This window comes from Ailuropoda melanoleuca, chromosome 15 (genome assembly GCF_002007445.2).
Source record: "Ailuropoda melanoleuca isolate Jingjing chromosome 15, ASM200744v2, whole genome shotgun sequence".
NCBI classification, from domain to species: Eukaryota; Metazoa; Chordata; class Mammalia; order Carnivora; family Ursidae; genus Ailuropoda; species Ailuropoda melanoleuca.
The window spans coordinates 65,548,853-65,566,055 of NC_048232.1; the positions used below are offsets into that span (position 1 = coordinate 65,548,853).

At 37.0% G+C, this 17,203-nt stretch overlaps 1 protein-coding gene across 9 annotated transcripts in view; it reads left to right on the forward strand.

Annotated features, from left to right (window-relative positions):
- Nucleotides 1-17,203, forward strand: part of VEZT (vezatin, adherens junctions transmembrane protein) — a 73,427-nt gene that overhangs the window by 7,923 nt on the left and 48,301 nt on the right. The window contains exon 2 of one of the 9 annotated variants that reach the window (XM_034644283.1): nt 1,250-1,499. The exons of the other annotated variants lie outside the window; for them this stretch is intronic. Coding sequence (XP_034500174.1) covers nt 1,491-1,499 — 9 coding nt within the window. The 5' untranslated portion in view covers nt 1,250-1,490. The remainder of the gene's footprint in view (nt 1-1,249; nt 1,500-17,203) is intronic. 9 annotated transcript variants of the gene reach the window in all.

A 17,203-nucleotide genomic window follows, 5' to 3' on the forward strand; every position in this document is an offset into this window, starting at 1 on the left:
TTCTTCCAACTGAGCCAGTCAGGTGCTGCAAAGGCTTTCATTTTTTGAAAGCATTGGGGAAAGAGGACTAGACTAGTAGTCAGGAGACTTAACATTAATTAGCAGGGATATCTTGAATGAAACATTTAATTTCTCTAAAATTTGCTTCCCATTTATTATAAGGGAGTTACACCAGATCATGCTTTAGTGTTAAATTTTTCTCAAATCTCATAGATTGTATAAGTGAGAGTAAGCCTTTAGAGTCTTCCATTAATTAGGAAATATAGGAAGAAATTCTGCCCATTTCCAGTCCTTTTTTAGATCAGAAACCCTTACTCAATTTTAGTTTTCCTGGTTCTGTACCAGTGTTGCCTAATTCCCAAAGTTGGGATTCTGCTGATTAATCCTACACCATTAATCTTGTATCTCTTTAACCTTTATTATTAAAGTGCCTTGTCCTTTTAGTTTTACTTTTCCTTACAGAGCCTCCCTTTCTGATGAAAGGACATAATAACATCATTTTGAGAGTAAAATCTCTATCTCTTAAAAGAACCACAAATTCTTTCTCCACTCTTTTTATTTTTATCTTTTGGGACAAGGAGAAAGGAAAATAAGGTTGGATGTGATCTAGTAATATCCAGACCTCATTTTAATGTTTATTGCATGCTCTTCTAACAGTAACATATTGCTGGTGTGTTTGACCTGGTTCTAATTTTTTTTTTCTAAAGTAGTTAAAAATGAGTTTTACTTCCTCCCTTTGCTTCTGCCCTTCATTCAATAAGTGCCTATTATATGCCAGTTGATTAACCAGATATTGAATGATATTAAGGGTAGTGTCAGAACTGGAGGGTACTCAATCAACCATTGCTGTCTTCCTTTCCCTTAGTTAAAACCAAGTCACTGTGGCTCTTTATATTCAATTGAGTGTGTGAGCTGTGCAAGTCAGTTTTCTCCGTTTGCACCTCTTCAGCTTTCTTTTGACATGTTTTGTTTCAGACTAGATTACTCTTGTTCTTAAGTACATATGTGCTTTTGTATAGAAAAAATGTAGTCACTCTTTTTAAGACTTTTTTTGTGTATAACATTTCATGTAAGATTCATTGGATAGGATGCATTTTGATTGGAAAATTTTAGAAACCTGCAGCCAGAAAAATTTATGAATATATGTCTTACCTGCTGCTAGTGTAAAAATATTTTAAAGTAAAGACAAGTTTTAAGTAATATCCTTTAAAGGCATTAAAAAACCCTATTCTTTCTATTACTTTTGCAGTCACTGAGTAATACTGAGTGGCAATGAAGAAATTATTTTGAGGTTTTTTTCAAAGAGCTGCTTCTGATAGGAAAATGCTTAGTAATGATGAAGACACACCCTCCAGTTCAGTGGCCATTTTGTAGTGTAGTTCTTCTGGAGAAACAAGTGGGAACCATCAAAGAAAGAAGTATATGGATCAAAAGAATATGGACAAAACGCAATAAATTTTTCATCTAGGTCAACTGGAGAAATCATAACTATGCTGTCCGTGAGTAGTTTATTTAATTAGTAGGACCAATTTTTATGGATGCTTTTAGCTTACTTAATCTTTTTTTATTTCTGTGATTAGATTTTGCTTTGTTCATATTGAGGGAAAATTAAATTAATGCTTGGATTCAAGGTTTTTGGGTATAATACCTTAGAAGTTATGTTGAAATATATAAACTCCAAAAAGTATTTCCTGTTATTTTATAATTAATCTTGCAAGGTACTCTTTTATGATATTATCTAGTCAAGGTTTAAGCCTGGGGTGGGGGAGGCAGTGAGTAGTTATTTTCAAATTATACTTTCTGATTGTGTGCTGATACAAAGATAAGTGGTAAGTCTGTAGAAATGCAGTATATTGGCAATATAATTAATAGTAATGGGGAATTTTTTTTGTAGGGCTTGTTAATTATGTAGCTCTTTATAACTAAAAAGGTCTTCACTAAAAATAGAGAAAATAGCTACCTTGTGTAATTTGGTAATGACAGTCTTCCTCATCAGCTTATTTTGTGGTGGTCTGCAGTTAGCCTGGAAGAAATAAGGAAATCAAAGCAATTGACAACAGGAGTTCCAACTTTTTCATCATATTTTCCAAGAAAATTGCTGTTGTATATGTGATAATTACATTTAGATCTAATGCTTTAAACTATATTCAAAGATAAAAGACTTAAAATATTTTAATCATTAATAAATAAGCATTTCCAGGCAAATATTCGCCATCACATGCCCTTAATTCCAGATATCTTTTTCCTTGAAGATTTTGTTTTGAATAAAAGATCTTTTAGAAGTTCCTTTGCCATGGCAGAAACTTCTAAAAATATATAACTTACGTTATAGTACTTTCTTTTCTGAGGAAATTAAAAATGGATACAATTTTTTAAAGAAAAGTTTCCCATAACTAATTTGATAAATTCTGTTAACAACGGGATAGAAACAAAGGCTTCTGGGTAAGCACAGGTTTATTATAAGTTGAGGTCTTCATTAACAAAGTCACTTCTCCATTATACATTTCATGTCTCTGTGATAATGCCCCCTGTCTTCTACCGCTTTCTGTTAGTAGCTAACTGCCTTTTGCTATTGCTTCTTGTGTTTAATATAGACTTGCAGAGATCAAATGACATCTGACATCTGACAATAGTTAGCATTTTATCAGACCTAATAGTATGGCTTTGATATAGTACTAACATTTTAAATAATGGAACTGTGTAATAGTTAACTAGATCATTAATTTTGATAGAGAAAAGTACACAGGATCATTCTATTCATTTGCTGAACTAACGGTTCAACACCTTTTATATCAGGCCTTATGCTGGGTACCTTTTTCAGCACAAATAACACATGAATATATTCTCATTATAAAAAAGTCAACTAATACAGGGAAAGCATCAGCCCTTCCTGAACCCTCCTTTTCTTCCCAGAAGTAACCACTGTAACCAGTTTTCTTCCAGATCATTTTCAGGGCATTAAATTCGTATATATATATATATGCAAATATATATGCATAATACACATAGAAATGTATAATTTGACTTTTTATAATGTAAATGGGGCTCTTCAATGGCTAATCAGTATTCTTATATGTACATTTAAGCATTCTTTTATAATTATATCCATAAAATAGATAGCTAGTAGAATTGCTAGGTCAATGGATATATTTATATTTTTATAGATATATTCTCACTAATAGTGTATGAAGTATCTTTTTCCTCATACCCTTGCCAACACGAAACATGATCAGATTTAACTGTTGTCAACTACCAGGTTAAAATTATATATTTGTTTGAATTTGGACTTCTTCAATCAAGGGTGAAGTCTAATGTGTTTTTGTTTATATTCACCCATTTGTATTTTTCTTTTCCTTTGAACTGTTTCTATCCTTGGCCATATTTTCAGTTTTTAATATTTTCTTATTGGATTATATGGTCTTATTGTAAATTAAAGAAATTAATGTTATCCTATTTTGGCCATATTTTCTCTCAAGGTGTCTTAATAAGAGTTGTTTTAAAAACCCAGTGAGCTGGACTTGAAAGTAATTTGTAAAAATCAAGTACTATTGTTTTTATAGTCCCAAGATTCTTTGCAGCCAGTTTTAAGGTTATGTAATCTGAGGTAAATACATATGAATTATAGCTCATCTGAAGAGAAAAGATTGGAAATAAATGTAGATAATATCAGGAAGAGTTATGCTGTATTGAATTTTCTAACTTAATCTGTGAGGTAATTTTAAAATTAACAAGTCCAGTTTCTGGTTAAAAAAAAAAAAAGCAAAGTACTAGATTAGACTGAGTTAATGAATTTATTTACTCTAAATTGTTTATAGTGAAATAAATAAAAGCTTTGGCTCTGTTGGCCCCTTGTATGTTCAAATCCTGGCTCTATCGTTTACTATTTCTGTGACCTTGGCTAAGTTACTTGGTCTCTATATGCCTAGTTTCCTCTTATCTTAAATGAGCTCTGCCTCATAAAGTTATTATAAAGATGAAATGAGTTAGTACATAAAAATGCTTAGAAATGTGCCTGGCACAGCGAAGGTACCTGGTAAATGGTGCTGCTGTTGTTTGGGGGAGGAATTAGTGGAGAGAGAATCAACCAAACAGATGTGAACTGACCCTGATCATTCTCTGGTGAGAAAAAAAATGCATCTCAGTAGTATCAAACAGAATTAGCAGCCTCCACCAGCATCTCCAAGCCGGAGGTAAACACTGCTATGACCTGAGAAATGGGCTGACAGAGCAGGTCAAGGACCATTTCCAGACTCCCACTACTTATGGCCCCCAAAGCCTGTGGGAAACTGTAGCCCTGGAATACTTGCTTATGTGTTTGTGTGATCTTGATCATATCGGCTCTCTAACCCTTGGTGACTAGATTTCTAAATTGGTAATCTATTGCCTGATGATTATTTTTCTTCTTTGCATTTATACCTGAAAATTTCCCTTTGGTTTCTGCCCGAATTATTCTCAATTATTGCTTTGTTAACTCTAGGCTAATAATTGTAGAACTCTTTTAAGGATGAGTAAACAGAAAAATCATGGAGCCTGGAGATCATAAGAACAATTCTATGAAGATTTGGAGTTGCCCCTCTCCAAAATATATTCACAGAAGGGGGAAAAAAACCCCATATTTGTGTTTCCAGATTCAAGTAACCATAGTTCTGTGAAACTTAAAGCCACCAGTGAAAGGGGAATAACTTGAGATGAGGACAACCTGAAGAGAGGAAAAAATATGACTGAATTAAAAATTGTACCATGTAGGATCAGCATTTTGGACCTTACAGAATATAAAATCTGGTATATGAGTGTGTTAACCATGTCTTTTACTTTCTGTATTCTGATGAATTTATCATCTCAGGGCCTCTCTGACCCTGGAGGGACTGCCTCTTCCAGAGTTAACCAATTCCCAAGAGATAGCAAACTATTTCTCTAGATTACATATCTCACCTGGCCGCTATATGTCTGCCCTAATCATCCCAGGTTCAGGTACCAGACCCTTCTAGGGACAGCCCCTATGCTTCAGAGCCTGCTGAAATTATTCAAACTAGCCTGTTTACCTTGCCTTCCCCCTTCCTTCCCAGAGAAACCACAATAAAGGCTCTGGTCCATAATTTCTTCCCTCTCCCCTCCTGACCAACCCTGGTGCTACCTACCATGTCTTCCCCTCCCCCGTGGCATGGCCTGCCCCCATCTTTTGAGATCTGTAAATATAACTGTGTTTTCAATGGCAGTCATCTCTTGATCTGTTGGCCTTACCATACCTGAGTATCAAAACAAGTATTTTAAAACAATAACGGGTTTGGCTCAGTTAGTAGAGCATGTGACTCTTGATTTCAGGGTCGTGAGTTCAAGCCCCACATTAGGCATGGAGCTTAATTAAAAAAAAAAAAAAAAGGACAGACGAGAGAAGACTTGATTCTTCCTTCTAGATACCCTTTTTCTTCAAAGAGAATTTTGTATTGTTAGGGGTGTAAAATTTGAACTCAACACCAGCTACCTTTAAATTCCTGCTGAGTGATCTTAGACATGTTATTTAATTTCCGTATGCCCCAATTTCCTTCTAAAATTGAAGGAGTAGTAATAATTTGTCTCTAGAGGTTTGTTGTTAAAACATCCTTAACTTAATGCCTACCATAAAAGCAACTCAAGAAATGTTAACTATCTTTACTATGACTCTTACTATTTTCCAGCTTTGGCTCTATGCTTTTCTAAAATACTGGCTTCTCTTAGGGCCCTCTTATCTTACCTGTATTCTCTCTCGCTGATCTCCTCATTTCTTTATATTTCTATACCTATGTTACCCTGTGGGTTTGCCACCTTACCTATTTGCTAAAAGCTCAGATCTGTGCATTCAAACTAGGCCACTTTCCTATCTCCAAATATTTTGGGTCTAAGTTATTCATGTTTGAGTATCTCACAGGCTCTCTCTTCAGATTTGTTGTTCTGCCCTATTTTATATTTCAGTAAATAGCATCACCTAATTATTCCAAATCAGAAATCTAGGAAGGAGTCATCTTGGCCCCCTTCATTTCCAGCCACTTTCAAGCATAAATGGGTAGTAAATTTGGAGAGAAGGTATTCACAAACTAAAGAATGTTGATTACAGTTTGGGAGAGGGAATAGGGGTGAAGGGTAGGATAAAGGTACTTTTCATTTTATATCTTTTTTGTTATTTGAATTTTTTTATTTAAAAATAGCAAAACAGTAAAAACAAACAAAACAAAACTGTTTGAGGTTGGGCAGTTGAACTTAATTTCCTTTTATAGCTAAAAAAAGTTAACTTTTTCTTGAATATTCCCGGAGAGAAGTTAATGGCAGAAAATTCCTGTAATTTAGTACGAGACATATAGTAGGTGCTCAATAAATATTTGATTAATGATAAATGAACAAATGATGATTGCCATTTGTTTCCCCTTTTCTAGCTAAATGATTTTTCCAGTGGAATGCTGTTAGCACTCAGTCAGTGGCATCTAGAAGACAGAGCAGATAGTTGCTGAGAAACGAGAATCAGAATTTGTCCAATAGTTACTGTAGACTACAAAGTGCTTTTCTAAGAGTGTACAGCTCTGCGAATCGCTCCTTCTGGGAAAGAGGAGGAGAGAGTCCATAGGGTGCATCAGAGTTAGTGTGAAAAGAGCTCCTAGGGTTCTGTGGGCTGTTTCTAAGCCTGACGAAGGTGTTTGGTTTTGAGCCTATAGCATTGACAGAGATGTGCCCATAACCAAAGGAAATCACTCTTCTCTTGATGGCTGGTTAAAATTTTAATGTGTAAATTTGGATGCAGTTATTTTGAAGATAACTCATTTCACTCCTAGAATGCCTGTTGAGTTTTAGATTACAAGTCATGGAAAAATAGCTAATTTCCCATTTTGGTTTTTGGTTTTTTAATCTATCATTCTCCCAAAATAATAAGTAAGGAAAAGAGCTGCTGCGCTATTTATTTCTTGTGAATTTTTTCAACCTTGATTTCTTATTCTCTAAAACAAGGTTTCTCAACCTCAGCACTATTGACAGTTTGAGCTGGATAACTCTTTGTGGGGTTTCTCCTATGCGTTGTAGGATATTACATAGCATCCCTGGCCACTGTCTACTGTACACCAGTAACATTCCTCCCCTCCTCAGTTATAACAACCAAAAATGTCTTAAGACATTGGAGTTGGAGGATGGGGACAAAATCTACTTTTGAGAACTACGCTCCATAGGAACATACTGTTTGGTTTAGGTTTTGTTTTTTGTTTTCAACTGTCTTGCTGAATACTGTTTTTTTTTTTTTTTAAGATTTTATTTATTTATTTGACAGACAGAGACAGCCAGCGAGAGAGGGAACACAAGCAGGGGGAGTGGGAGAGGAAGAAGCAGGCTGCTAGCAGAGAAGCCTGATGTGAGGCTCGATCCCAGAACACCGAGATCACGCCCTGAGCCGAAGGCAGACGCTTAACGACTGAGCCACCCAGGCGCCCCTGAATACTGTTTTTAAAACATGGCTCCAAAAGTCACATAATTGAGACTGGCTTATTCCCCAAACTTTAAATTAGTCAATGGAAAGTAAATATGAATGATTGACATTGAGAGGTAATTAGTCATTTATTTGTACCTCCACTGAGACTCGTAACTTGAAATCTTATTGCTGGAGAATACCCTTTGACATTTGTTATCCTTGGTGGTAGTATTGAGTGACCTGGGCATTGTTGCAAAAAATTTGCCAATCCAAATATTTGCACAATAATATGTGAATACTTTTTATGAATATATAAAGTATCGTGCATGTGTTATACAGTATGTTAGTTGGTGCTGGTGTGGTTTCACTTGAAGATATAACTAAATTAACAATTGCTTTTTGTTATATTCTCTCTCAGTATATATTAGAAATTGTACTACCATTATATGGAAGTTTGGAAAGACGTGGATATTCTGTTCTAAAATTTAATAAGCTTATCTTTTCCCCAGATTAAAATAATAAGTTGAATTTTCTCAATTTTACATTTTTCTGCCATGTTATTTTCTTAAATCTTTTATACCAGATTCTAGGAAAACCTGACATCTGATTATCTATTTATTTATTTAAATTCAATTTACTTAACATATAGTGTAGTATTGGTTTCAGGTGTAAAATTTAGTGATTCAACACTTACATGTAACACGCAGTGCTCATCACAAGTGCCCTTCTTAATGGCGATCACGAATTTAGCCCACCTCTCCACGTTCCCTCCAGCAACCTTCAGTTTGTTCTCTATAATTAAAAGTCACTAATTGTTTGCCTCCCTTTCTGTTTTTTTCTTATTTTATTTTTCCTTCCGTTCCCCTATGTTCATCTGGTTTTTTTTTTAATTCCGCATATGAGTGATATCTTACAGTGTTTGTCTTTCTCTGACTGACTGATGTTCCTTAGCATAATACCCTCTAGTTCTATCCACGTCATTGCAAATGACAAGATTTCATTCTTTTTGATGGCTGAGTAATATTCCATTGTATATACACACCACATATTGTTTATACATTCATCAGTCAATGGACATTTGGGCTCTTTCCATAATTTGGCTATTGTTGATAGCACTGCCATAAACATTGGGGTGCATGTGCCCCTTCGAATCAGCATTTTTGTATCCTTTGAATAAGTACCTAGTAGTGCAATTGCTGGGTCATGGGGTAGCTCTATTTTTAACTTTTTGAGGAACCTCCATGCTGTCTTCCAGAGTGGCTGCACCAGCTTGCATTTCCACCAGCAGTGCAAAAGGGCTCCCCTTCCTCTGCATTCTCACCAATATCTGTTGTTTCCTGAGTTGTTAATTTTAGCCGTTCTGACCAGTGTGAGGTGATATCTCATTGTGGTTTTGATTTTTATTTCCCTGATGGTGAGTAACGTTCAGCTTTTTTTTCATGTGTCTGTTACCCATTTGTATGTCTTCGTTAGAGAAATGTCTATTCATGTCTTCTGCCCATTTCTTAACTGGATTATTTATTTATTTTTAATTTTTTGGAGGGTGTTGAGTTTGATGAGTTCTTTTTTTTTTTTTTAAAGATTTTATTTATTTATTTGACAGAGAGAAAGACAGCCAGTGAGAGAGGGAACACAAGCAGGGGGAGTGGGAGAGGAAGAAGCAGGCTCCCAGCGGAGGAGCCCAATGCAGGGCTCGATCCCAGGACCCTGGGATCATGCCCTGAGCCGAAGGCAGACGCTTAACGACTGAGCCACTCAGGTGCCCTGAATTTGATGAGTTCTTTATAGATCTGGATACTAACCCTTTGTCCACTAGGTCATTTGCAAATATCTTCTCCCATTCTGTTGGTTGCCTTTTAGCTTTGTTGATTGTTTCCTTTGCTGTGCAGAAGCTTTTTATCTTGATGAGGTTCCAGTAGTTCATTTTTGCTTTTGTTTCCCTTGCCTCGAGACGTGTCTAGAAAGAAGTTGCTACGGCCAAGGTCAGAGAGGTTGCTGCCTGTTTTCTTTCCTAGGATTTTGATGGTTTCCTGTCTTACATTTAGGTCTTTCATCCATTTTGATTTATTTTTGTGTATCGGATAAGAAAGTGGTCCAGTTTCATTCTGCATTTTTCTGTCCAGTGTTCCCAATACCATTTGTTGAAGAAGCTGTCTTTTTTTCCATGGGATATTCTGTCCTCCTTTGTTGCAGATTAGTTGACCATATAGTTGTGGGTCCATTTCTGGGTTCAGTATTCTGTTGCATTGATATATGTGTCTGTTTTTGTGCTGGTATCATACTGTATGGATGATTATAGCTTTGTAATATAGCAAAGACTCTGGGATTGTGATGCCTCCTGCCTTGCTTTTCTCTTTCAACATTACTTTGGCTATTTGGGGTCTTTTCCAGTTCTATACAAATTTTAGGATTATTTGTTCTAGTTCTGTGAAAACTGCTAGTGTTATTTTGATCGGGATTGCATTGAATGTGTAGATTGCTTTGGGTAGTATAGACATTTTAATAATACTTGTTCTTCCAGTCCATGAGCATGGAATGTTTTTCCATTTCTCTGTGCTTCTTCAATTTCTTTAATAAGTGTTCTAGAGTTTTCAGCATACAGATCTTTTAACTGGCATCTGATTTTTTAAAGCTAACAATGGACTTTTAAAATTATACATAAAAAGAAAGAATAATATAGTGAAAGCTCCGTGTACCCATCACCCAGCTTCAGCTTGAGCAGGTATTAACATTTTGCCAAACTGTTCTGTTCCTCTCCCACCCCCACCTTTTTTTCTTGGACTATTTCAAAGAAGATACCAGACATTACCTAATTTTACCTGTAAGTACTTTCATATGCATCTCTAACAGATCAGTATGCTCTCTCTTTTATGCTAACTCCTGTTTAATTATTTAATAAATTAGTAATAATTAGTAATAATTAATAATAATTCACCATCTAGACCCTAAGACCTGACCGTCACTACTCACCTGCTTATACCCACGGACCTTTATCCCACATTTTTCCTTAAGCTTTCCTTCCAGCTTATCTCTTAAAACTCAGGCAAAAGACCTGAGGGGCATAGCATCCCATGATAATAAACTGAAACTGCCCCTCAAGCAGTAAAGACTGCCTGGACAAATAATTGCATCCAGGCCAAATCACACAGACTGGTTTGAATTTAACCCCCAACTCGTACCTACACATTTGGACCATGGATGGAGTAACCCATAGAGTGATGAGCAATTACTTTTACCTCATTTTAATACTAAAACCTCCACCCAAGAAGGAGCACAAGCCTCATTTATAGAACATACGATATATATAGGCATGTTTCCTTTTTATTTTTTTTTTAAGATTTTATTTATTTCAGAGAGAGTGAAAGCACATGCTGGGGAGTGGCAGGCAGAGGAAGAGAGAGAAGCAGGCTCCCGGCAGAGCAGGGAGCCCAACATGGGGCTCTTTCTCAGGATCCTGGGATCATGACCTGAGCTGAAGGCAGATGCTTAACCGACTGAGCCACCCAGGTGCTCCTATAGGCGTGTTTCCTTAAGACACATGTGCCACCTTATGCCCTTCTTTAGTGGTAACAAGGCACCCCTATCTAAATATTCATTCTAATCCTAAGTAAAAGAAACCCATTCTCCCTTGCTCCGGGAGTCAGGCTTTGGAAGTTATTCCCGGTGCTCTCCTTAATTTAGCTGCAAATAAAGTTTCCTTTGTGTGACAACTCACCTGGTGTAGTTTCTATCTGTGACTCACCACCGAACGAACTCATGTTACTTCAATTATAGTATCACCTAATACCTAGACTGCATTTGGATTTCCAGTATCTAAGAAATGTTTTCTTATAATTATTCAAACCAGGATCTAAACAAAACCCATACATCACATTTGGGTGATATGTCCCTTTAGTCTTAAGTAGTTTTCTCCACTTCCTCCACCTTTATTATATCGCTTATTTGTTGAAGAAACTGGGTAATTTGATACGTAGGATTTCTGTATTCTGGCATTGACTGATTGCATACGATAAGATGGCATTTGATTTAGCACAAAATTATAATATTTTAGCATACTACTTTTTTATCTTGCTTCTCAGAGAACATCATGAGTTTTGTTTTACCACTTGAACAAGTTTAAGAAACCCATAGCATCCTAATTTTGTACTTTAGGAAGCTGGGACCAAGAAAGGTTTTTCCTGAAACATAGCAGCCTACCTGGAAAGTATCAGAACACTCAGTATTTTCCTTGGTAGTTGAAAGCAGTGGTCCTATCAGAAGTATCATATAATGAAACTTTTTAGTGAGGACCTCACCTGTTTTGTTTCGTTTTCTTCCCTGTGCCTAGATATTGCCTGGCACATAGAAGATGTTTAATCGGTATTTATTATTGAATGAGTTGCCTAATTCTGCCATGTTGCCATGTTGCCTGTTCCCTCTCTGGCCTAGAACCCGGAAGGTTACAACTTGTTTTCTCTGTAAGGTTTAAAGCAGTTTAGAAGAGGGGCACCTGAGTGGCCCAGTCATTTAAGCATCTGACTCTTGATTTTGGCTCGGGTCATGATCTCAGGGTTGTGAATCCAAGCCCCATGTCAGGCTCTGTGCTGACATGAAGTGTAGAGCCGGCTTAAGATTCTCTCTCTCCCTCTCCCTCTGCCTCCCGTCCTCTCACCCCCCACATGTGCACGCTCTTTCTTTAAAAAGAAAAAAATAAGTCAGTTTAGAAGAGAGAACAATAATGAAAGTATTTTACCCCATCACCTCAATTTCAACACCAGTTTATCTTCCTTTTTAAATGCAAACCAGCACTATGGTATTGGCTTTTCTACAGATTGCACCACAAATCATGCAGAAAGCAAACAATGCATTAAATGAGTGTTTCAAGCTTTATATATCCATTGGTGTGGGATCCGTTATCTTTAATGGGTGGGTGGGCATGAGGTGCAGGTAGCACGGACTTAAATGAGTCATTTTTTTTGAAGTGCTTGTTCAGCAAAAATCTTGGGGTTTCCTGTCTATTTTTGTTTATTTTTCTTACAAAAATATGTTTCAGCCATCAGAAAAATCTCAGCACAACCAAAGACTCTTGGCTGTCTTTCATTTAGCAAAATTCTTTCTGGTGCTATGATGTGTGTTTTCTGTCAGCTAAAATTTACAGGAATAGTGAACCGCAAGGATTTCCTGAGGAGAAGCTCCCACATGCTGTGTCTGAGGTTTCTCATATTTCTTTTGGCAACAAAACCATTCTCCAATACTACAAAATTATAGTTTGAATCCAATGCTAATAATTTCTCTTCAAGAAAACAACTCAGCCGAAACATTTGTGGTTCTATTTTGCTTGAACGAAGGAAGAAAGTTATAACAGAAAATTACCTATCTTCACCTACTCTGTCTTACCCTCCACAAAAAAAGTCCCTTTCTGAGGCTGCCATCAATCTATCCTAATATTCACTATATGAAACATAGAAATTTCAGTGTATTTGTTTATAAGCCTAATAACCCCAAACTTGTAAATATAGCAGTCAGGGCTGTTGCAGTGTGGAGCTTCATCTTGCTGTGGGCAGTCACGTTTTAGTATTAACACATTTGTCTTTTTCACTCTCATTTGTGTACAGAGTAAGAAAAGCTTATCAATATGGTTTCATATTCTACATTAAAATTGACTTTTTTAAGACTATCACCTGTGGAGTTCTGTTATAGCTATTCTTTGTTAATGGAATTATCAGGAAAGACTATTCAAATACTCCCTTTCCGGGGCACCTGGGTGGCTCAGTCGGTTAAGTGTCTGCCTTCAGCTCAGGTCATGGTCTCAGGGTCCTGGGATCAAGCCCCATGGCAGGCTCTCTGCTCAGCAGGGAATCTGCCTCTCCCTCTCTCTCTCTGATCCTCCTCTGCTTGTGCCCTCTCTATCTCTGTGAGTCTGTCTCAAATAAATAAAGTCTTTAAAAAAAAATACTTCCTTTCCAACCACATATCTTTATTTATTTGTTTGTTTGTTTTTTTATTTTAAGTAGGCTCCACACTGGGCTTGAAGCCCAGTGCGGGGCTTGAACTCACCACCCTGAGATCAAGACCTGAGCTGATATCCAGAGTCAGATGCTTAACCAACTGAGCTACCCAGGAGCCCCCAACTACTTACCTGTTTAAGGTTTGATTTTCTTTTTTCTTTTTTTTTAAAGATTTTATTTGTTTATTTAACAGAGAGAGAGAGAGCACAAGCAAGGGGAGCTGTAGGCAGAGGGAGAGGGAGAAGCAGGCTCGTGCTGAGCAAGGAGCCCGATGCAGGACTCGATACCAGGACCCTGAGATCATGACCTGAGCTAAAGGCAGATGCTTAACCGACTGAGCCACCCAGGCACCCCAAGGCTTGATTTTCTTTATATACTTTACCCAGAACAATAAATTGCAGCACATTGAATGAAGAAGCATATAAGAATCTTCTCAAACTCAATACACAAGAAACAAGTAATCAAATAAAAAAAATGGGCAGAAGATATGAACAGACGCTTTTCCAATGAAGACATACAAATGGCTAACAGACACATGAAAAAATGTTCAACATCATTAGCCATCAGGGAAATTCAAATCAAACCAACTTGAGATACCACCTTATGCCAGTTAGAATGGCAAAAATTGACAAGGCAAGAAACAAGAAATGTTGGAGAGGATGTGGAGAAAGGGGAACCCTCTTATACCGTTGGTGGGAATGCAAGTTGGTACAGCCACTTTGGAAAACAGTGTGGAGGTCCCTCAAATAGTTAAAAATAGAGCTACCCTATGACCCAGCAATTGCACTACTGGGTATTTACCCCAAAGATACAGACGTAGTGAAGAGAAGGGCCATATGCACCCCAATGTTCATAGCAGCATTGTCCACAAGAGCTAAATTGTGGAAGGAGCCGAGATGCCCTTCAACAGACGAATGGATAAAGAAGATGTGGTCCATATATACAACAGAATATTACTCAGCCGTCAGAAAGAACGATTACCCAACATTTGCAGCAACATGGACGGGACTGGAGGAGATTATGCTACGTGAAATAAGTCAAGCAGAGAAAGACAATTATATGGTTTCACTCATTTATGGAACATAAGAAATAGCAGGGAGATTGGTAGGAGAAGGAAGGGAAGAACGAAGGGGGGCTAAACAGAAGGGAGAATGAACCACGAGAGACTATGGACTCTGGGAAACAAACTGAGGGCTTCAGAGGGGAGGGAGTGGGATTTGGGATAGGCCAGTGATGGGTATTAAGGAAGGCACATATTGCATGGTGCACTGGGTGTTATACGCAAACAATCATGGAACACTGCATCAAAAACTAATGATGTACTGTATGGTGACTAACATAACATAATAAAAAATTAAAAAAAAAAAAGAATCCAGCTATCTCCTATTAAGCCAGATAATGAGATTTGTGTAAAAAAAAAAAATGTAAAATAATCCACTTTGCTCAGTACATTTCTATTCCATTTTGGAAAAGTGTTTTTTTTCATTAAAATTGTATTATTACAGGGGCGCCTGGGTGGCACAGCGGTTAAGCGTCTGCCTTCGGCTCAGGGCGTGATCCCGGCGTTCTGGGATCGAGTCCCGCATCAGGCTCCTCTGCTAGGAGCCTGCTTCTTCCTCTCCCACTCCCCCTGCTTGTGTTCCCTCTCTCGCTGGCTGTCTCTGTCTCTGTCAAATAAATAAATAAAATCTTTAAAAAAAAATTGTATTATTACATTAACATTATAATGGGTTTATTGTTATTTTTAAGTAAATTAATAAATATTTTAAAGTTTTTTAGTTTTAATTTCTAATATGATAAATATTGTTAGACATCCACAAAAAAGTCTTTGGGGCTCTCAATAATTTTTAAAACCTTAAACAGGTTTTGAGACCCAAAAAATCTGTGAACTAATAGTCATGAGGTGGTTTTCTGAGGTCTGTCAAATAGTATACAGGTTATTTGGCAGTTTCGAGAAAAAGTGATAGTAATCTTAGCCCCCATTTTTTTATATTAATAAAATAGTAATTTTACCAGAAATCCCTTTGCACTCTTAAAAATTGCTCCTGTGCTACAAGGTCTATTTCAGTTAGTTCATCTTGGCTAATGTTCAGTTTGTTAACCAAGGGATCTTTGCTTTTCATTTGTGTGTTATCATTGGTTAAATTTTAAATTTTATGTTGGCTCAAAAGTGATTGAAGCATAGAAATAAAACATTAAAATAAATGCTACAACTCAGAATACGATCATAAACATAATGAATAAGAACTTCAGAGTTCATGCAGTCAGGGTTTACATGGTTAGAAAGTGGTATGATTTGTAGTAGCAGTCCAAAAGAGGAAAGTTCAAATATAAAATACAATGGTGACTGGAATTACATTCTATCAGACTTGCAATACCTTCATTCCTAGTCCCTGAAGATTATCTACTCTGAAATTTTGTCAAATACTTAGTTACATAAAGCCATGAAACAAGGCACAGTGATAGCCTTGGCAAGCCAGAATTTCCCAGAACTATAAAACAGTGCTTCTAGGGTGAAAGTGATCAATTCTGTCACTAAAGATCGGGAAGAAACCAGAACTACTAAAGCATCATTCATAGTTGCATAGCTCACCTTTGACAAGAACGTTGTGAAACCAACCAAAAAGTTAATGAAAAGTTTTACATTTGTAGAAAAGGCAGGGGCATCTGGGTGGCTCAGTTGGTTAAGCGTCTGCCTCAGCTCGGGTCATGATCCCGGGGTTCTGGGCTCGAGCCCCACGTCGGGCTCTCTGCTCAGTGGAGAGCTTGCTTCTCCCTCTCCCTCTGCCTACCGCTCTGCCTGCTTGTCTCTCTCTCTGTGTCAAATAAATAAAAATAAAATCTTAAAAAAAAAAAAAGAAAAAAAGGCAGAATAAGGTACTGATGAAATTACTATATCAGATGACACCATTGGACATTACTGGTATTATTCAAGGTAAATAATTAATGCTGCTGTTTTTGCAAAATGTGAAATAGCAGGTGTTCCAGCTTATGGTGTTCCCAACTGAGTATGTATATGTATGCTCTTAGTTGATGTGCAGAACAAATATGGAGAACAAAGTATTCATTGTTTCTCTTCTGTTTAATCATGTTTAGATGTTACAGATAATCCATTTTGTTATTTTGTGAGCTGTGACATAAACTGGAAAAGGAAGGAACTTTGGGGTCAGTGCTGACACAACATCAGCTAAGTGTGTAGTAAGAAAGGTACTAGAATTTGAATGCAAAGAAGTTTGACCCCATGCCCACCCACCAAGTCTCTTCCAGAGAACAGGTAGCAATTGAGAGTATGCCTCAATATATTGACTGAGCATTTAATTAGAACAGGAGTCAGCAAACTAGCTGTTGGGCCACAAATTTTCCTCTGTTCCCCACCTGCTTTTCGGTGACTGATGAACAAAGAGTGGACTTTATGTTTTTAAATGGTTGGGGGAAATAGCAAAAGAATGATATTTTGTGACCCATGGAAATTGTAAGTTCCCTATTTCTATAACTAAAGTTGTATTGGAGCATAGCCACATTCGTTGGTTTATGTATTGCTGTGGCTGCTTTTGCACTACAGGAGCAGGATTGAGTAGTTACCATAGAAACCATATGGCCTGCAAAGTGTGAAATATATACTGGCTGGTCTTTTACAGAAAAACTTTGATGACCCTGGAATTAGAGTAACTCCACTTTGATCTATCTTATTTATTGTTCTTCCCCGTGGGAGTTCACTTGAAGAAAGGGTTCTACTGCCTTAAAAACAAGCTTTGTTTTTTTGGTTTGTTTTTTTTTAAGTATGTAAACTTTT